The sequence below is a fragment of the Mastigoproctus giganteus genome, chromosome 11, assembly GCF_048544385.1.
Source record: "Mastigoproctus giganteus isolate SK-2022 chromosome 11, ASM4854438v1, whole genome shotgun sequence".
Classification (NCBI taxonomy): Eukaryota; Metazoa; Arthropoda; class Arachnida; order Uropygi; family Thelyphonidae; genus Mastigoproctus; species Mastigoproctus giganteus.
The window spans coordinates 46,742,032-46,763,964 of record NC_143585.1 but is presented as its reverse complement, the minus strand read 5'-3'; the positions used below and the strand labels follow the sequence as shown (position 1 = coordinate 46,763,964).

General features: G+C 37.3%; 1 protein-coding gene across 1 annotated transcript; it reads right to left on the bottom strand.

Annotated features, from left to right (window-relative positions):
• Window positions 1-3,979: 3,979 nt before the first annotated feature.
• LOC150077969 (uncharacterized) lies at window positions 3,980-17,764 on the bottom strand. Its single transcript, XM_090384836.1, has 5 exons — window positions 17,585-17,764; window positions 17,296-17,427; window positions 10,371-10,516; window positions 10,152-10,249; window positions 3,980-4,162 (listed from the first exon to the last, which is right to left on the bottom strand). The coding sequence occupies exons 1-5, from the start codon at window positions 17,652-17,654 to the stop codon at window positions 4,159-4,161; spliced, it is 450 nt and encodes a 149-aa protein (XP_090240962.1). The 5' UTR covers window positions 17,655-17,764; the 3' UTR covers window positions 3,980-4,158.
• Window positions 17,765-21,933: the final 4,169 nt, after the last annotated feature.

Below are 21,933 nucleotides of genomic sequence, written 5' to 3'. Positions count from 1 at the left end.
AAAATGGCTTCAGTTTTTAGCTGTACATCTCCAACTGATTGATATTGTTGTTGTTATTTGGTTTTTAGGAGCATTAGCAACTAAGGCCATATTGCTTCCTGATATGCGGTGGTCATTCCCTGACATTTTCTCATCTTCCGTATTTGGTGGTCACAGGCTCGAACCCGGTCTAATCCAGAAGCGTATGTTATGCACTGCTGTTACTTCCCACCTGGCTTCGGAGGCGCCTACTGATTGATACGATGAGCCGTTTGCTGTTAATAATGATCTGAGTTCAATTGCTCATTTTCTTACTAAACAATCATAACGACACTACTGTAAGGCTTGACCAATTCCTTATCAACGAGCCTTCAAATTACGAAATAAATGTTAATTATTTTGTTAGTTCAAAATGAGAAAATCTGAATGATACCGTTCCTATTTTCTGAGTTCTTCTATTAAGATTTGAGCAAATAATAGGAGAAGACAATTACAAACAGAAATCGTCTTCTCCCATTATTTGCTCAAATCTTATCAATGGCATTGTTTTTTGTAGGGAAGCAACCCTCCTTCTTCCTCACCCCTAACCGTGCTTTAGCACTTAAGCTAAGGCTTCTAAATAAATATAATAGATAGCAAATGGTTTATATCCAAATCTCCAGCTTTGTTTTATGAGCACGCTTTATTTTGCAACTGTTTGATAAGTTATTAATGCATTCAAATTCGATATAGAAAAGGGCAGAGAGTAAGAAAATGTCTTTTTGTCCAAATAGCAAGCTGTTATTCTAATCTCTTTGCCAAATTTATTGGCCGCAGCCTCTGTCATTGCATAATTTCACCAAGATTACTATTCATGCATCTATTGTATCCTCAACTTAAGAAAAATCTTCGTTAGCCTATTACTATCCCTGTAGCGTTTGTATCAGTGACAGTAAATTCTGTCCCTCCATTTGTTTTGAACTGAACATGTATAATAAATGGACACTTGATCTTCATATAGAATACTAGAAGAATGGTAAAAACATTCTTCATCTCAAGAAGAGTCTTAGGGTCCTGATAAGACATCCCGGCTCGTTCTTAAAATCTGAAATTTAAGATAATTCCTGTTTTGTTTGGCATTTCAAGCTCTCTAAAACGACTGGTGTATTTATTTCTACATGGAAATTTGTTTATATACCGGTGCCCTAAAATGGTGATAATCTCTCTTCTCTCTTTTCCAATTGTTCTCCTAGTGTACATTTTTTTTTTTTATGAAAACCACAAACACGAGAGGTATTAGAACCTATAGTACGTAGAACCGTGGCGCCTCCGTATCCAGGTGGGCAGGAGCAGTAGCCACAAATACGTGACCACAAATACGGAGGACCCCCGGAGCAGTATGGCCTTAGTTGCTAATGCTCCTAAAAAAATCGAATAACAATAATAACCTAGTACCGTGCTAGGGTTGGAGGTGAGAAGACGAAAGAAGATATTTGTTGAAATTAGACTTGAATTTGTGAAGACTGTAATTTTCAGGAAACACCTACGAAGGAAGGTTGTTCCAAAACGGCAGTAGAATGAATAAACGAGGAAGATGAAAATTTCGTCCTGTGAGTTTGAAGTTGGACAGTAAATGGATGTTGACTGGTGCCAGCACGTGTTCCGACTGTTTTGAAAGAGAGAGCGGGAATTCTAAAAGCCTATTTAGAAGAACAGTGCCCATGGAAGTAACTGTAGAAAAGACATGCAGCAGAAACAGTACGCCTATGAGACAGTGAGTGGAGAGACTGTTTTAGAGATGAATCATTAATTAACCTAACTGCCCTCTTCTGAACGGAATCAAGAAGCCTGAGAGAGGTGTTGGGGGAACCGTCCCAGATGTGAGAACAATATTCCATGGTAGGGCGAATTTGCGATTAGTACAGAGTGGACAGCTGTTTGGAAGAAAAGTAACGTTGAGAGCGAAAGAGAAAACCAAGTTTTTTAGATGCAGAGGAAGCAATATTAGTAATATACTTGTGCCAAGAAAGATTAAAAGCCAGGGTAATCCCCAAAAGAGATATATCGTTTTGCCTAGAAATCGGAGTGTCACCAAAGATAAGCATAGGAGCAGAAGAATCCTTTTTGCGAGATATAAGACAAGACTGGGTTTTAGATGGACTGAAATCAGCTGAGTTGTCTTTTCCCCACTGGATATCGGCATTTCAGAAATCGGTAGCGGATATCCGAGAAGTTGAAGCTCATTGAGCAGGGCAAAGTTTCTTAAAATGAAAAGTGAAATGCAATGTGCTATCATCGGCAACACTATGGATAGGATTTCCAGTCAATATACAAATTCCTCTTGTATATTAATATTCATTAATATACAAGAGGAAAAGAGTGGGGGAAATAACTGAACCTTGGGAGACACCAGCATTAGTGGAGAAGTAGAAGAGAGAGAGCCATCTACCATTACCCCCAGTGAGCGATCAGAGAGAAAACGGGATAACCAATTAAAAAAAAAAAAAAAAAAAACAGTTGGTAAACCATAAGATGGAAGCTTGTTCAGCAGGCCTTTACGCCAAACACGATCGAAAGCCTATGAGATGTCAAGAGCAATTACTTGTGTTTCACCGAACTTTTCCATTGAATTTGTGCATAAAATGGTAACATAAGCCAGAGTATCACCAGTTGATCGACATCGACACTGACGGAATCCATACTGGCGATCTTTGATCAGACGGAAGGTTTCTAGGTAGTTTAAGAATTGGCGGTTAATTGATTTCTCCATTACTTTAGAAAGAGTAGACGTAATTGCAATGGGACGATAATTGGATGGGAGGGATTTGTCACCCTTTTTAGGAACTGGCTGGATATGAGCAAATTTCCAAGCAGAAGGAAAAACACCTTTAGAATAAGAAAGTGAAAAAAGGCGGCAAGGAACAGGACTAAGTTCAGGACCACAGGTTTTGAGAACAAATGGAGAAATACCATCGGAACCTGGAGCTTTCTTTGCATCAAGATTCGCCAAAATCCTTCTGACATCCTTTTGACGGAAGACATTGAATTTGAGAGTGTTGGGAATGGTGGGAGGTGTTTTACGAAGATTATTAATACATGAGTTGGAAGAAAAATGAGATGCTAGCAAGTCAGCTTTATCCATCCTTGGCTGCAGTGACAACAGAATCATCTGATTTTGACAGAGGCGGGAGCAGAGATGGGCCAAAGTTGCGGCCAATAGCTTTTGCAAGAGACCAGAATGCCCGGCTACCATTAGGGCAAGAAGAAAGTGTTTTACTCTTAGTCTGTTCAAAATCTAGTTTGGACTGATTAATAACTGCACCTGAATTCATTCTTAAATTATTGGAGGAATCAATCATCTACTAAATTTTAAGCTATCTTGAAACATTTTACCTTCAATCTAAGTTCTGGCGATGTTTATATTGATTTGGGTTACTAATCAATGAACAAATTCAGTTATTATTGTTATTTGGTTTTTAGGAGCATTAGCAACTAAGGCCATATTGCTCCGGGATATGCAATTGTCATTCCTTGACATTTCCGCATCTTCCGTATTTGGTGGTGACGGGCTCGAACCCCAGTCTAATCAAGAAGCATGTGCTAAGCACTGCTGCTCCTGCCCACCTGGCTACGGAGGCACCACACACCCAAATTCAGTGAAAGATTTCGAAAAGCTCAGGTGGTTACCCTCGATTTAAAAAAATGAAAAGAAAGCTTGTTTTAAAGACATTACAATAAAAAAAAAAACTATTCGGGTTTCTCTCTCTCTTTCTGTTAAAATGAACTGCTGAAATTCCTCTCTCTCTCTCGCTCTCCAAGACCTTGTCTTTCTTTTTCTACTATAAATTATAGATGTAAGTCTTAACATGAATACCGCATTATATATGTAGAAGTTAAGAGCATTTATTGTCATGTTTTTTTAAATAAATTATATTCTTATAAGAAATTAAAGAAATAAACAAGTTTTGTTATTTTATATAAATTACTATTGAAATGAAGAAAACGAAGAATATGCAGACAATGAGAGTAGCATTTTGTTTTTTATTTTTACATTCAAATATGCATACAAATTCCCTCTTAAAATTCAAGTATAAATTGCATAATATTTATTGACCACAACCATAACCGTTTTGAATAATCCTTTCTTCATAGATTCATCATTGATTGAACTCAGAATTCCTGTTATTATCTTGTTTCTATCTACCTGTGTGGATAGAAAAGTCTCTTTTATTATATTGTAATATAAAGTGCAGTTCTTCTTTAAAAAAAAAAAAAGAGCTTCACAATCATATTTATGAAAGTAATTTAATCAAATAAACCTCAGTAGAAATTAATTAACAGTTAAGCTTGGAAGAAAGGAAATCGGCGCCAAATAAATCACCATAAATTTTATAATTTAAATGAACTGACTGCTCGTGAATATTTTTAATTAAGTTAGTTTTATATGTTTGGGAAATTTAAATATATTTGGCTACCTTTAATATGTATAGTAAATTATAATTATCCATTCTGCTATATCTGCTGTTTTTGTAATTCGGCGAATTCCTGTTATTGCGCAAGCTTCTGTACACCAATTTTCTCCACGATACTGCTCAAACTATATAAGATGTTCTTTCAACTATGCAGTCACTATTTTTCTAAAAATTATGTCAACAACGTTTAAATTGAAATATATATTTGAAGGAAGAGGTACAATTTGTTTGGTTTATTGTGTATAATGAATATTTTTGTCTTCTTTTCATATCACTCCCAAAGAGGAAGGATGAACCTGTAGTGCTTCGAGAACTTCTAGCCCATTTGCGATTCGATAGAACTTGCAGTTCATGGGCTGAAAGTGAGAAGACAAAAGATATTTATAGCATTAGAATCGATTTCCTGTAAATTGCAGTTTTCAGTAAATATACCAAAAAGAAGGCTATTCCAGAGAACAGTAGAGAAGAGATATACCTGAAAGAGAAAAGCTACTTCTCTCTGTTTCTGGCTTAATAGAGAATCAATGTTGGCTAGTTCAGGTACGTATTCGGATTGGATTCGAAGGGAGCGGTGGAATTATAGCTGTGAGTTGCGAAGACCTGGCTCATGGAAGAATCTACTGAAAAGGCAAGCTGCATACCTAAAGGTCAATGAGACAAGGAAAGGAGAGAGACAGTAAGAGAAGTGACAATAATTAACATTAATGCTCTCTTTCGGAAAGAATAAAAGAACATGATAAAAGATTTGAGGCCACCACCCAAGATGAGAACAATATTCCACAGGGGGGTTTGACATTTTAACAGAGATAGTTATTTAAGAGCTTAGCAATGGAGCAACAGATTTTATTCGAGAAATAAGTCAGTACGGAATTTTAGAGGAACAAAGTTATTATTAGCATTAGTGTTTTTAAGAGATGGTAGCAGTATTAGTATATAAGATGATAGCTTCACCCATTATACTCGCCGACCGGGCTAGCCGAGTGGGTAAAGTACCTGCCCGGCAACCCAAAGGTCGCGGGTTCGATTCCCGCCTCGGGCTTGGATTAAAGTACTGCAAAAACCTTGGGAGGTGCAATATGGCCACAGAAGCCGATGCGCCAACAACTACCAAATCAAAATCAATCAACCCATTATACTTTCTAAGAATTTATATAGTTCTTCTTCGAATTTATTCAAACCACTCATTCCACAACACAAGATGGAAGTTTGGTCCAACGATCAACAACTCAAACTTGCCTTCATGAACTGAAGGCAAACTTCTGCATGAATACCCTGCAACCATCCTTCTTCAATTTGAATTTATGCCGTCTCATATGTGTAGTCCCAGTAAGAGGAAGATTGTCATCAAAATTTAGCTTACTCAAACCGTTGAAGGCCCTGAACACCTCAATCCGATCTCTTCCTCAGGTGCCTAGGTTCCCAAAACTGCAGTTTGCTCAGCAGAAGATTTTTTTAATAACAGTTCCGTTTTTTTTTTTTTTCCCTTCGTTAATCTAGTTGGCCTTCTCCGCATTCCAGAAGATCTACATTCTTCCTAACGTGAGGCCCCCAGACCTGTATAAATTACTCAAAATGCTGTCTAGCCATGACCTTGCACCACAGCAAAGGGATACTCGCTTCATTATCCACGCTAGCAAAGTTTTTATATGTCATTAACAAAACCTCATGAACTGTCCTGGCCACCTGTCTGCACCGCTCAGAAAACTTCATATCTGACAGAACAATTACCAACGGTTATTTTTCATTTTCCACTATCTTGAGTGTAAAACCAAACAGTTGATATGTTAACCTGAGTTTACTGTTATCCATGTGCATTACCTCAAATTGTCAATGTTAAATTTCATTTCCAATTTTTCACCTTATCTATCTTCTTTTTCTTGAACATGTTGCAGCGGCATACTTTAGATATTAGACATTAAGCCTGATATATCCTCATCAATATCATTAATAAATATTTAAAACAAGAATTGGTCACGAACTCAAACCTGCGAGACTTCACTAAAAACATTAATCCGAAGAGCAGTGTCCATTGATAACCAATTTCTGTCTTCGCCCACTGAACTATCCCTTTATCCAGAGGTGTAATTTGCCGTCATTATCACATTGCTCCAGTTTGTACAGCAGTCATTTATGTGTAAAATTATCAGTATGGTGTTAAAATATTTATTTCATCTAGTTACTGCATCTTAGAATGCAATCGCATACGTCAGAAAAAGCCGCCCCTTAACAAACCCATGTTTTGTCTGCCGTACATCTACATTCCGCTCTAGAAGGTCCTGAATTACTCCTTAACCAATGACTTCATTATGTTCCCCGGAAGAGACGTTAAGCTAACAAGCCTGTAATTACTTATGGCGCTTTTTGATACCCCTTTGTTTTTTTTTTTTTTTGTTTTTTTTTTTTGTTCATTGTTGCGCATCGGCTTCTGTGGCCATAATGCACCTCCCAAAGTTTTTGCATTATCTACTCTGATCCAAGCCCGAGGCGGGATTCGAACCCGCGACCTTTGGGTTGCCAGGCAAGCACTTTACCCACCCGGCTAGCTCGGTCGGCCGATATCCTCTTGTGAATTGGAGAAACAGACGCACAGCTACAGTCTACACGGGTCTCCAGTTTCCTTTCAGTTATTACAAAATTATTTATCTTTCCGTTAGCGTTTGTTAAACTTATGACATACCATTCCCTAAAGAATTCCTCATGCGCGAGTGTGAATGTAAATTCAAAATACCTATTTAATTTGTCAGCAACCTTAGCAAGGATAAGGACAGTCAACCCATTCATTGTCATCCAGTGGACCAATGTGGTTCAACATCTTTCTTCTGCTGTTGATATAATCATAAAATTCTTTGCTGCTGTTGTCCGCTTTCTCTTTGACAGAGACTTCTCCCTTAGTATGCCTTCTGCCTTAGTATGCCTAACTTCCTTTTTTAACCTGATTACAGACTAAGTTATACATACCATTGGTATATAAAAAAAATCACCTGATTTTTTATATGCATCTCACGCATTTTTCCTAAGCCTTCAACAGTATTCTTATTTTGTATGAAAAGACTAATAGCGTCATGATCACTTCCCTCAATGCTTCCCATTCACAATTTGCTCTTCAAGATGTCTAAAGTTTCTACTGCAAGTTTCATCGTTTGCTCTGGCTCAAGGTGCCTACACTATGTTTCATTTACTATCACTGTTCGATCCAAGAAGTTATTTCTCTCCTATAGCTGACATCCAGTTCCTTGGGCTCATCATCGACCGTCGTACATAATATCATCGGAACGCTTCTGACAAGATTTTCTTCTGTAGAAAATATGTAAACTTTTACTTGAAGAGGGTCATCCTTTAGAGAATTTCTGCCATCATGTTAAAAAAGACTCTGAACGTTGATCCTTGTCCAGCAAAATTTCCCATTAGTACACCTTTGCCTTGCGATTGTCGATGTTCACATTTTCCATATGACTGTGAAGTTTTGGTTGCTGGGAAGGAAACAAACTAAAGAATTCTGAAATAGTGAAATAGTGTATTCTGTACGAACTGCCAGTGTGAACGCTTTATAGTCTCTGCTCCACGCTCTGAGTACAGCCATTGAATCCTACCGAAATCTCCATTACATTTGGTCCATCCTCGTTCACTTATAAATGGCTTTAGGAATCCCGAGGAGAGCCAGAGGGGATTACACTGTTTATATTAACCATAATTATAACAGGATAGTTTTACGTTCAGGAAGGTTGACATTAGAGATTACTTCAGGCAGAACGATTTCATTGGGGAATAAGCACAGAATTGATTAAACCAGGATTATGATATATCGAGAAATGTTACTACGTTCGTGGGTAAGAAACGAAATAACGGGGGAAGGTTGATTCGAATATAATAGCCGTGAGATACACTGCCACCTAACAGTTTGGTATCACTTTTCAATTTTCTTAATTTTAAAACATTTTATTAAAATAATACCAACTACAACCTCTGGCTTGTAGCCGTGAAGGGTATTGTGTACGGCATGTGCGTTTTGTATGCAATAGAGTTCTTCTTCTTCTTTACCAATTTTCATTAAAATATTTTCTACTGTGTATAAAAATCAAAAACAAAACTTAAATACTATTTAAGATATTGTCTAGAATATTCGAGAATATTCCAGAGGGTTGTAGAAGGCTCTGAATGTTTTTGAACATTAGGAGATTCCTGATGTGGTAGAATATTGTAGGTGACTACTGATGTATTAGAATACATAAAATACTTCTGATACGTTAGAACATATAGAAGATTCCTAACGTGGTAGTACATTGCAGCAAATTCTTTAATGTTTCCCGTGGGTAATTATTACAGAATATTCCAGAAAAGTGAGGATATTGTATAAATACAGTATTATAGAAGATTCGAGATCATTCTACAATATTTTACACTAATATAAATTGTGGAGTAAGAGCTATAACTCATAAAATCGAACATCTATCATTCAGAAAGTGTTTGGTATAAGTTTTGTGTTTCGTTTGTGTTTTGAAAAATGAGTGCTCTTTTGAATCTGCGTAAACAAACTTAGCCCATGAGATGTACTGGAAAACAACGAGGTGCTTTATTTATATGAAGTTAAAACTGACATTCTCTTCAAGAAGATTGACAGTTTAAAGGAAAAAAAAAAACACGAATAGGACGACTGCGCATGAAAGCAGAAAAATAAGGCAAGACTGATTTCTAAAAGTAATCGACGATTTGCTACACCTGAAATACGAGCTGAGTTAAATAGGAACAGATATAGTATCCTGTTTACATCCACAGTAAAACTTCGCTTTAAAGAAGCGGGACTTCGTGCTAGTGTAGCGGTCCGAAACCCTTATTATATCCTGAAAATCGAAAGAAATGGTTGGTTTGGGCTTAGAGCAATCAAAATCAAAATTATGGGAAGCACGTCTCTAGTTTATACAGACACTCTCTAGCAAGTAAACTGTTGGAGGAAATATCCATCTGTTATTGTGAAAGTTAATAGCTTCAATAAATTCAAGGAAGAACTAGACGAAAAATTGGAGGGAATGGATAGGTAAAATAGGAAGTCTATTTTTTTTTTTATGCTGTATAAAAGTGCTTTCTTGCATTATTTGCCACTACTAATGCTGATGCTAAATTATAGTGTTACCATTCGAATCGCCCCACATAAACCAATAGTGCCCTTATGGGATAATCTGGTCCATCAAATTGTGAATTCTGCGCATTTTCACGATATTTATGGGAAACCTTGCAGATCGCTTGGAAAATGTTAGTGAAGACATTACGTATAAAATTAATCGCGAGAATCTCACATCTGAAAATGGCAGTGATAAAATCTGGTAGAGGATTTCGATGAAAAATTAATATGGTTGATAATATTAATAATTTGAATATTTTTTCTGTCAATTTTTCAATGCTTAATAAAAAATTATTGTTTTGTAGTTTTTTTTTATATTAAATCTTATATTCTCATGGCTAATTTAAAAAAAATAATAATAATATTAAAAAGATATAAAAGAAAAAAATGTAAAAGAAACAAAAAATAAAGAAAACATTGTGGTTCACTGTGATTCCAAAATTTTAGACGGGAGTGTTTATGTTAAGTCGAATATTTCATATCCATCGTGCAGACCAAAAGAGGTTGCTGTCATAACGAAAACTTCATTTTATAAAATTTCTGATAACTGAAAGTGAAAGAGTGTAAAATCCATTTGTTTGGTTACTTAAAATAATTTTACTTACCCAGGACAACTAGCAGGAATACTCAATGGGATTAGAGCCTTTAGGTAGACTGATCCTAATAATTTCACTATTAATTCGATATCTAAATTTATCAGTCCCTGAAATATTAAAAACATCGTTTATGAAATAAAAAAACGATGTTTATAATTTTGGTTATTAAAATCTACAACAGCAAAATTGATTATTATCAACGAATCTAACTTTGGAATAAATACTAACCTGACAGTTTTCGGAAAGCGTCACTGTTATTAGAACGGTGCAATCTTTAGTATTAGTAGCGACAGTGGCATCTAGTAATTGACCATTTTGTGAAACGGTCACTTCCACTTCTGCACCAAGAATCGTCAATAAGAAATTAAGCAAACCTAAAAGGATAAAAAGAATATAGATGAGGGTAAATAAATCAATAAATATATATATATATACCGGGTGGGTATAAAATAAGTTTGCCTATTCAGGAGACCCTAGGGTCAAAATGGTTAGAGTTAGCGATGTGAAAATTGACGGATACGTCGTTTAGGGTATGGGAAAGCGATTTTTTTACAAGAAAAAAACATTAGTTAAAATTTGCGCCACCAGGGAAAAACGGCTGCACATATGCAAAAGTTGTCATTTACTTCAAGACACGATACGTACGCAAATGACACCCTGTTAGATAAAAGAAGAAATTCCAAAGCCACAGTCAATAACTATTATTGCTCTTACAAAAAAGGAAAGTACTCTTTTAGTAAAACTGTTCTACCAGAATAATTGCGACGCTAATGCAGCACTATGTCAATATCGGAAACTTAAAGGTTTGCGAAAAACCTTTGACATGTCAGTCGGGCTTTGAAAACTAATAAAGAAATTTGAAGCGACCGACTGAGGAGTTCGGTGTAATTCCAGGCAGGGGACGACCACCTATCGGAACGGAGGTAGTGGATGAAGTGGCGGTTGCAATGGTCAGAATGCGAAATACCTCTTATAGCGCTAATTCTGCCCTTTCCTATGTTTCAAAGTTCCTACGACTGAATTTTCTATACCCATCCTATCTAGATCTTTTTCAAAAGCTTCGATATAATATCACTTTAAGTACTTTAAGTACCAAATGAAAAAGGCAGAGTAAAATCCTCAAATAAAAGCGTATATTTTTCTAAATATAGTCGCTATAACTGTAATAAATACGTGCTATAGAAGCCTACAGCTCTTAGCCAGCAACAGCTATCTCACTTATCCACTTGCAAGTGTAAAGTAAGATTTTTGTAAACACCGGATGGACGCGTTCACTTAAGATGCAAATTAGAGCAAAGGGAGATGGTAGAGTGGCTCCACGTGTCGCTGGAATATTCGAGAGGTAGCGTGAGATACCTCTTTGAACCCAGTGCTTTTCCATGACTCATCATGGAAAAATCAGGCATCATAAGACTTGGCTCTTGCCAATGAGAAAGAAGTTTTGTATATACAATGTAGGCGGGCTTAGGACATAAAAAGCGGACCCTCGCAAGGAGAAGAGAGTCGTCGTCGTCGGAGGAGGAAATCGGACAGAGACGGACGGAGAGAACGAAGAAGACACTAAAGGAAGGACCCAAGAGCCCAGCCAGAAGCTGACCGTTGTTCTGCCGAGCCGACCGAGGAGAGCCATAGCCGTAGACTGATCAACTCAGTGTGATCTTTAGAGCTGGTAAGTTAAAATGATATAAGCATGAAGTGCGAAGATGTTAGTGATCATGGTACCGTTAAAATGTTCCTTTCTAACCTTTCTAATCGCTAAACTGATCCTATTGAAAATTAACTACCCTTAAACTTAAAAGGTTTGATCTTATAATTGCTGAACCTGTTTTGATAAATATGTTTAATGAAATATTTGGATGAAATACTTTATTAATGAAATATCTAATTAATGAAATGACTTAGCATATCTTTTGAGTGAAGTATGTAAAATTCTCTCTTGTTGTATTAAACCCTGTTATGTCTCTGTGTTATTCAGGTTTCTTCTTTTACTGCCAAAACCTCACATTCAACCACTAAAGTAGTAGAGCTAAATGTTAAAGCATGATTAGAGGTTAATTGCGGTGTCGAGTAATCAATTGCATGATTACCCGATAATAATCACAACGCGAAAACCCAAACTGCGGGGGGTAGAGAGGGGGAAATAGCTCCATCTCTTCATCCCTGAGGGTATATGAAGCTTTTGTCCTATACAAAACCACTAGACGGAAGCAGGACTAGATACCAGATAGGCGAACATGATGATCATAATAACCAGCCAAAAGAAAAAGAGTCAAAAACGACTTAACTACACTTAGAACAAAAGGTATGAGTTATGTCTAGACTAACTAGTTCTGTTACAGCCATACCTCTGGGGCTCGCAAAGACGTGAAAAGTAAATGGGAAGCCTAAGTAAGCAATCGAGCAACAACCAAGTGAGAGGTAACATACCACCAGTCAGTAGTGGACAACCAGAGGAGTGTCAAGTGACTTGAACCTTCCCTGGTCTACTGTACGTAAAGTGTTTCGAATAATTTTACGCTGGTTCCCGTACAATTTTCAAGTAGTGCAAGAAATAGTCTTGTGATCAGCAACAACGAATAGACTTTGCTCTACGATTTCTGGCTCGCCGACCGGGCTAGCCGGGTGGGTAAAGTGCCTGCCTGGCAATCCAAAGGTTTTGATCCAAGCCCTAGGTAGAATTCGAACCCCGCCTCGGGCTTGGATCAAAGTACTGCGAAAACCTTGAAAGGTGCATTATGGCCACAGAAGCCGATGTGCCAACAACTACCCAAAAAAAAAAAAAAAAAGATTTCTGGCTCGTATGGAACTTTACGATACATGGGCTAGAATGACCTTGTGGTCTGATGAGGCAAATTTCACTTTTCATGGGGCTGTAAATGCACAAATCGGACGATTATGGGGAGGGGGGGGGACTTCTCGTCAATCTGCTGTGAATGAAAGACCATTACAAAGTCCATACGTTACAGTATGGTGTGCATTCACAGCAGAGTTTATAATCGGTCAGATCATTTTTCTCAGAAGAGTCTACACCTCATGGCCCCGTAAGGTGTACGGCAACTAGTGCACGGTACTGCGCTCTTCTACGAGATCACATTATTCCCGCTTTGCAAGAAAGGCAATGCTCGAAGACCGTATTGTTCATGTAAGATGGTGCCCCTCCCCACGTTAGCAGACAAGTGAAGGAACTGCTTCATTCAACATTCGGAAATGATCGCATCATTTCTACAGACTTTCCGTAGTCAAAAAATTCGTAGAAATTCCCCCTAGGACTTTGTCCACCTCACCCCACAGTTCTTTACATTGACCTCCCTGCCAGCTAAAATATCCCATCTCCAGAGCAGGAATGGCAGTTTGACCTTCCTACCGGATTCGATAAAACATGGACCCGACAACCCTCACCAACGAAGAGATACTGCAACTTTACTGACAACACGCCATTTGACGAACCGAGCTGGGTACTCTAACCCGGTTCCCTTTAAAACCGCATCCCGAGGCAGGAGAGGGAGGAGAGGGCTCATCCCCACTGACCTCTCTTTGGGGATGCCTACTCCATCGTCCCCATCCTTTACCTGTTTCCCCCCCAAGTCTCCAGTGGGTCCCAATAGGGGCCCAAAGGCTAAATGGACAGAGAATCAACAGAACATAACACTACATGACAAACCACTCCTCACACTCTCTGGCCTCCACAGAGTTCTGTGTCACTTACAAAAAATACAACGCGGAGATGGGGTGAACCCCAGGTACTGTCAGACAACTAATACACTTTAAACTAGTTCTTTACATTGAGGCAGATGCACTGGTTTGTCACAGTTCTGAAACCGTTCTTATCTTTCACCCTCCTAAAACCTTATTTAAAAAAATAAATAAAAAAACTTTTTTTTACACCAATAGCTGAATCAGTAATTTCTGTGTATATATATTCAAGTTCTGAAGAAGGCAAAAAAGAAACCACAGAATAAGTAATCATTCTTTATCTCATTAGAGGAACCACAAGACATGAAACTTGTTTTCGGGGGAAACGTTTTGATACTCAAGATGCTCAGTGTAGGGAGGAGGTAGAAGTTGTGGTAATTGTTGCAAAAATTAGGAAATTTGTTACACAAAATAGGAAATTTGTTAGAGTAAAAATTCTGAATATTGTCCAGTGGTTATGATATGAATTGTCTCAGATGGCAGTAAGTACATAGTGGCATAGTGTTTGGTAAAAGCGCCACCGCTGGTTTCCCACATCTATTCCATAGTACTCCTTTGTGATGTATACAGAACCTCTGCAAAAGTGTAATGCATTGTATATGAAAAGTTGTGTTTGGTTCCGTTGTTAAGTTCTGGACAATTGACAGCAAGGCCCCCTAGTGAGTCTCCATATTGTCCACCACCACCAAACCACCAATGAGAGACGAGCCAGGATGTTCACAGTATGGCGGCAAGTACAGTGAGAATGGTTTGTGGAGCATATTGTGGTAGGTATATGTGGTACTTATTGGGGACTTTTACTCTAGGTTAAGAGTATCTATAAGGGAAGCTATAAAGCGGAATGTACGCGACATAAGAGGGTTAATGAAGAATTAAGTTGGAATACCTCCACATCGCTAGTAACAATCGAAAGGTAGAAAAGACAACAGACAGTGCACAAGAGGAAGTTAAGGTAATGAAGAGCTTGGTCGAGCCAGGTACATATCTACCCATCCTGAGCCCTGACGTTGCGTAGCTCAGTATAAGTATAAATGCTAGAATGATTCGAATTTACGCATTCCTAAATGAAATCTATATTATGAAAAGTTTAGATTGTGAAGTAATAAATGTTCAGATATGTTCAGATGTTACATAACTCTAAACACACACAAACTGAGGCTACGAGTATGTTTAATGTTCGCTTTCACAGGTACAAATTGTGAGGACGTTGCTGTAAGAATTTGGAAGCATGTTATTGAGTTAGGCAAATTATACGAGAGGTGGTTGGAAGAACTTCGTAATGAATACATTAAGATTAATTGACAGCAAGGCCCCCTAGTGAGTCTCCATATTGTCCACCACCACCAAACCACCAATGAGAGACGAGCCAGGATGTTCACAGTATGGCGGCAAGTACAGTGAGAACGGCAAGTACAGTGTGAATTGTGAACAAGAGAGTCTTAATGTTTGCAATCAATGTACTGCGTAATATTTGTACTGTACATATGGTACTGTAAAAGCCGGTTGACTTTGATAAATATCCGAAATATTCCACATAGTAAATTGTTGATTCAATTTCTTATTTTTAAACAAGAAACTGGGGGATAAATCTGTTATCTTCCTACGCTCTTGTTTTAAAATTGAAAAAAAAGCAGAAGAACCCGGAAATTATTATCGTTCCCCTGTTCCTACTATTACTTGTAAACTTTCGGGTTAAGCAAATACATCCTTCCTGCCCTTGTTTAAAAATTATAAAAGGCGATAATCGGATAGTGTTTTGAGGCAAACAAAGATAATTTCTTGCTTCATTATCTTTTTCGATTTTTAAAAGTACACGAAAAGGAATTTAACTCCTGTCTTCGCAAAGTTGTCTGGGGAATATATGCACTATATTCCGAACCTCTAATGGACCATTCAAATTGGGAAAGCCTTTTGCCAACGCGAAATTTAAGATTTTTTTACTATTATCAAAGGCGCCTCCGTAGCCAGGTGGGAAGGAGCAGCAGTGCATCGCACACGCTTCTTGATTAGACCGGGGTTCGAGTACGTCACCACCAAATACGGAGGATGCGGAAAGGTCAAGGGAATGACCACCGCATATCCCGGAGCAATATGGCCTTAGTTGCTAATGTTCCAAATAACAAAAAAAAAAAAAACAACTATTATCAAAATCAGTTTATTGAACCGATAATTTTAGGCTACCCCCTGCATACAGTCATTCTAATCTCCACGCACCCACTCAAGTACGCATACTCACATACTCATGTGCACACACGCACACATTGTTTTTGAGATGAAATATTCGATGCATTTTGTAGACAACTTAGTTTGGCTTTTGGCAACGTTCAAAAATTAGCATGTTTTCATTTAAATACGAATAATTAAATTTATAAATCTATTACGCTTTTAATTGTTAAAATTCTACACAAAGTCTGTTTAGATGGTTTTTCATGCTTCAAAATTACGAGAATCGTGGACATACTATGAAGGGTTCTATGAATCAGATTTGAGTTATTGCGCTCTAAATTTAAAATAAAACTTTCTAAATCTTTTACCTTGGCAAGGATGGTACTACAATCAATATTCCATTTCTTAAGCCGATTTCTGCTGGATTTTTTAATTCTTAGCTGCTGTTTATTCATCTGGAGTTGTTGTCCTATGAGCCTAAAACAGGCGAGATCTCTGCGAGTATGCTTATACGAGTATTCATGAACTGTTCACAGTTCAATAAATGTTCAGAGTTCTGTTATCCTTCGAGAGAGAGAGAGATTCGGAATTCCCAATTTAAGCCCTCAAAAATCAAAACGAATTAACGTGAAGAGAAGATTCTACTGAATACGTTATGTCCGAAAATTAATAATTCAAAAACAAACGGAATAATGTAATTAAAGGTTTGAGAAAAGGTGAGAGGCTTTGAGGAAATTATGAGAAATGCTAAATCGAAGAACTTATGAAGGTATCATTTTTAATGTAACTAATTCTATTCTTTCGTATGTCTAATATTACAATTACCCAAGTTCACTGTAATTAAATGTTTTTTTCAAGATAGGTAGGTAACATTCAAACATTACTTCTTTCGAAATTACACATCGAAGAAATACAGTGAATATATGAGAGGTTGACCCTTATTTACGAAAAAACCACAGCGGCTTTGTCCGAACCAGCCATTCCTTTGCATTTAAAAACGACTGTATATTGGCGTTACCGGTGAGAAAAATTTTCTTTCTTTACGCAAGATTGTCAATTTGAATTACAGAAATACATTGCTATGCACTGCTGCATTTTCGTAATGACATCATGCATAAGGGAAACATGGGAGCTACTTCATGAGTTTTAGAACGAAACCCAACCCATTAAAGATTTCCGACTGCGTTAGAAGTAAATAATGTTTTTCATGGTATTTATAAAGTAGTTTTAAATAATTTCTAAAACTGAAACTCATTATCAGTATACACGTTTTTTTTGCAGTTAATAATTTTACCTGACTTAACGCAGATGTCGATCTTGGTTCCTGGTTTTACTTCGCACTGAGTTAGGTTTCCACAGCCTTCAATGGAAACGCATGCGCTCAAATCGGGAAGCCCGGCTACAGGATCAACCATCAAATTGAGACCTAATGTCAAAAAGCCGAACAGAAATATGCATTAAATGCTATTATATTCAAAATGTCCATTATAGAGTGTTAATGAATAATGTGGATAAACTATTTCAAAAATATGTAGTTTACGCGAAGATACGTATCGATGGTAAAAGCGAGTTGAAATACTTACATGTCGCTGAGTCCACAGATCGGACGGAAGCGAGCAGTATTAGAATTGCCGTACATAAAATCGACTTCATGGTTGCTGTTAATGATCGTGGTGAATCTTCTTTTTGAAGTCGTCGTCAAGAGTGCTCTTCTCCCACAAGCTGATCCGACTTTTATACATAAAAGGAGGTGACGTTCAGCAGATCAAACAGTACTCGAAAGTTTCGATGACGCATTACTCCGCCTCAGTCATGCTCAGTGCAACACAAACATGGGTGGTTCTTAATATTTCGTCAAATTCGAATGTAAACTGATAACCAATGATGTTTTTACTTCAATATTTTAATGATTAAGTGACGTAAGGCAGCTGTCAATCATATGCAGCACGGCCTTCAATATTAAAATTAGAATTTGTGTTGATATTCGCTGAGCGTTCTCTTGCGAAAACCGTTGTATTCTCATCCTGTTACTAAGCTGATTTTATAAAATGGCTATGCGAAATGACACTACCAAAATAGGTCGTGAAGACAATATTTCGAACAGATTTTCTCTTTTACTATTACCATTACTGTATATTCGTTAAATAATGTAAGGAAAAGGGATATTTCTGCATCTGTAGAAGTTAATAATAAAGAATTCTATCATTTGTACCTTTCTATTTTTTCGATTGCTAAAAAGTGCTTATTTAATTCCGCTTGAATTATCGGGCCGAACTATTAGACGCAGCCACTCTGATAAACTATTAATTCCAATGATCAAACAAGCACTCTGCCAGAAACTAAACTTAGTGAGATCCAACCATCCGTTACCCTCAAATTTTGTATTTGTGCTCTTGATTTTTCTCTCTTTTACCAGTTAAAATAAACCGCCCGCGTTCATTTTACTGATTCCCTTCAGTGTTAGATATATCTCTGTCAGCACCTCCCTCCCCCACCATTAAGATGTTCATTTGCAAAGCTTAGCAGTTCAGACTTTGTAAGCCGTTATCCATATGAAGAACGGCTTAAAAAATGAGAAAAAAGTCTTATAAGTCTGTTTTTTTACCAGTGTCGCCTCAGATCCGAAAACAATATTCTAAATGCTGTCTCGCCATCGCCTTAGGTAGAGGGACAATATATTGCTTGGAACGACTGACTGAATCGTAATTCCTAACTTTCTTCAAAATCGTTTATTGATGGTCTAGGTGAACCACCTCCTATCATTCCAATATACTCTATTCAATGTCTTCTGCGGCCTTCGGCCAAAAGGATGTCATCAGGTCTTTGTACAATCTTGATGCTAGGAAAGCTTCATATCCTGATGGTATTTTGCCACTTGTTCTCAAAACCAGTGCTTCTGAAATTAGTTTTGTCAGTGTCGCATTTTTAAATTTTTTATTAAAAGGTGCTTTCCGTTTTGCTTGTAAACTTGATGAAAAATCCCTCCGATCCAATTATCGTCCAATTGCAATTACATTTACTCTTCCTAAAGTAAAAGAGAAATCAATGAACTGTCAACTCTAAACTCTCTAGAAATCTTCTATCTGATCAACGATCGTCGGTATGGATTCCGTCAGTGTAGATTCACTGGTGACATACTAACTTATGTTACCACTCTGTGGCCAAATTCAAGGAAACGTTTGGTGAACCTCAAGCAGCTGCTTTTGACATTTCAACGGCTCTTTGATCTTATAGTTTCAACTATTTATTTTGTACTTTAGTATCCACTCTCTGACCATTCATTCCTGGTGATGGTAGATGTCTCTCTGTCCTCAAACTTCTGCACTAATTCTGGCGTACCTTACGGTTCAGTTCTTTCTCCTACTCTCTTCCTGTTATATATTAATGACCTTTTTCCATTGACTGGAAATCCCATTCATTTTTTGCTGATGATAGCACATTGTATTCCAACTTCCAGTTTGAGACACCTTGCCCTGCGCAAACAGCTTCAACTTCTCAAATATCCAATTCCTTAAATACTGATCTCCAACTAATTATACCTAGCAAAAACGATTATTCTAAAAATGAAAATATCACTTTTCGTTCAAATATCTTTGGTTTCCTGATTTAAGTTATTTAATATTTTTGTAAGTAACCGGATTTAGTTATTTAAGTGTATTTCTAAGTTTCAGAATGTTAATCCAGTTTTCACCGTTCCTTTTTCTGACTTCTCTCTTTTGGTTACGGTTTTTTTCCTGTTATATTCACTTTTAAATCGGCTGGATTTGTTGATAAGTATTTCTTACAAGTGTTTCGTTTACGTTCTTTAATTTTTTAAATGTCTTCGCCCCATTTTCACTGATTTCTTTTGCAATGCCATAGTTTCTTATTTCCTAAAGTTTTGAATGTTACCTGTTTTAATATTTCCAAATGTGTCTGCTCTTCTTCGTCTGATTCTAATTTGTATAACTTGTGTCAGTTTTTTTAACTCTCTGTTGGGAAGCCATCTGCTACTAAGGTCATGCCAAAGGCGCACTTTGAAACACTCTTCTTTCTTTGTTTTTAACCATCGTGGTTCAAATATTATTGGCGAAACTAGTAGAAAGTGGTTCGTTTCCAATTCAAAGCTTCTGAATACTATCGTGTCCAAAACAACTTTTGTTACTGATGTTGTTTACTAATATATAATCTATTATTGGCCTGCTGCCTCGTGCTGATCAGGTGTATTTGTGGCAGTCCTCGTGTGGGAAGAAATTAGTCGTAATCTGTAGGTTATTATAGGATGTAAAATCAATCAACCTTATCCCATTTTTGTTCTTAATTTGCTCGCCTTATATGGTCATAACTGAATTGATTTTACTAATGCCGATTCTAGCATTTAGGTCACCCATTACCACTAAGCTAATTTGTTTATTTGCTAATTACTTCTTGTAAATAAATGTAGATACTATCATTACTTTCTATCATTATCTCCTTCATTTTCCAAGTAACGACCGATACAAAGCACCTGTTCAGTTCACCAGTAACGTCAGTTGAGTTATCTATATTAGTAACATCAGATGAGTTACCTACATCAGCAACATAAGTTGAATTACCTACATCAGTTGAGTCATAGCATCAACAAAGAATGGGGACAAGGCCAAAATTTCTTGTCCCCCTTCTTTGCGGTCTTAGCCACTGCTTTCCAATACTAAGTCTTCGCCTCCTTAATCTTATTTGTGGTTCTGCTACAAATCGACTTGTAGTGATCGTAGGCTTCGTACTTTTTATCGCTCTGCAACGTTTTCATTCTACTTTTTTCTGCTCTATTGCATCGACCAGCTCTGCATTCATCCATTTAGAAATCCTCCTCGTGAAATATTTTTTTGCAATAGTGTATACCTGATTAATGGCTTCTGTGACCTTCGCTTTAAAGCTATTCCATAATTCAAATGCATTCGCCTCCCTCTCAGTTAACAGACGACATATAGCGCCTTAACCCCCCATAGTCCCCTCTTCTGAAATTAAAATCCGTGTCTTCACCTTAAACTACTGCAACATCTTTCTTCATCTTCCAACGCGTAAGCACTACCTGCCGATGGCTCTTATACTGCATTTTATGCCCTGTGATGCAGTACAATTCATGAGGTCGAGAATATTCTCTACCATGTTACAAATGATAATCATCTAGTTTATTTAAAAATTTTGTTCCACACGATGAGTTACCCTTCTTGTTGTCAATTTTGGTCAGATTGAAGTCATCCATAAGAAGATATTGACGCTTACTTGACCATTTCATCTGTAAGTAAAAACTCTCGTCATACTCTTCACAATCTCCTGGACTTCTGGATTGAACGTGAAAAGAGGTTTTGCTCAGTCAGAAACTGACTCAGCGAAACCTATTTTTCTCTTTCGGGCTGCTTTTGATAAGAAATTCGTTTTTTTCTTTTAATTAGAATTTTTTTTTCCTGATTTTGTTAAGAAGTTTGTTTTTAGCCAAAGCAAGTAAGGCAATGCATTGTTTCTGTAAATTGTATCTATTGCTGGATTGCATCTATTATTGGATGAAAACCCCTAGTTTCAGGCGGTAGAATTGTGCAATTTTTGTTGAACCTGAAAAATTCACAAAAGGTGGGGGAAAAAATAGACAATTTCTCCGGCCCTGACCGCAGTCGGGGCCAGGCTCAATCCACACACACACACACACACACACACACACACACACACACACACACACACACACACACTGTGGAAGGATAAGAATTGTAACTTCCGTATTATCGATTAAGGTAATACGCAGATAGTAAATTGAGTTATACTTATGCCAAGAAGAGTTGTTCTTAGTAAAAGTCTTCTCTAGAAACTTTTGTTGAAAGTTGCCATGACTGAAGCAGATCATTTTTATAAGAAATAAAATAGGATTAGAATTTTGAGTGATTCATGCTTTATAAAAGGTTGTTTGATAAGTTTTGAT

Bases quoted from the DNA above. Each gene is read 5' to 3' on its own strand.
- LOC150077969 (XM_090384836.1), bottom strand. From the start codon at position 17,654: ATGAAGTCGATTTTATGTACGGCAATTCTAATACTGCTCGCTTCCGTC. The intron at 10,517-17,295 runs GTAAAATTATTA...TTATCCTTTTAG, and splicing joins CGACATCTGCGTTAAGTCAG to GTTTGCTTAATTTCTTATTG. The intron at 10,250-10,370 runs GTTAGTATTTAT...TTAATATTTCAG, and splicing joins CGCTTTCCGAAAACTGTCAG to GGACTGATAAATTTAGATAT.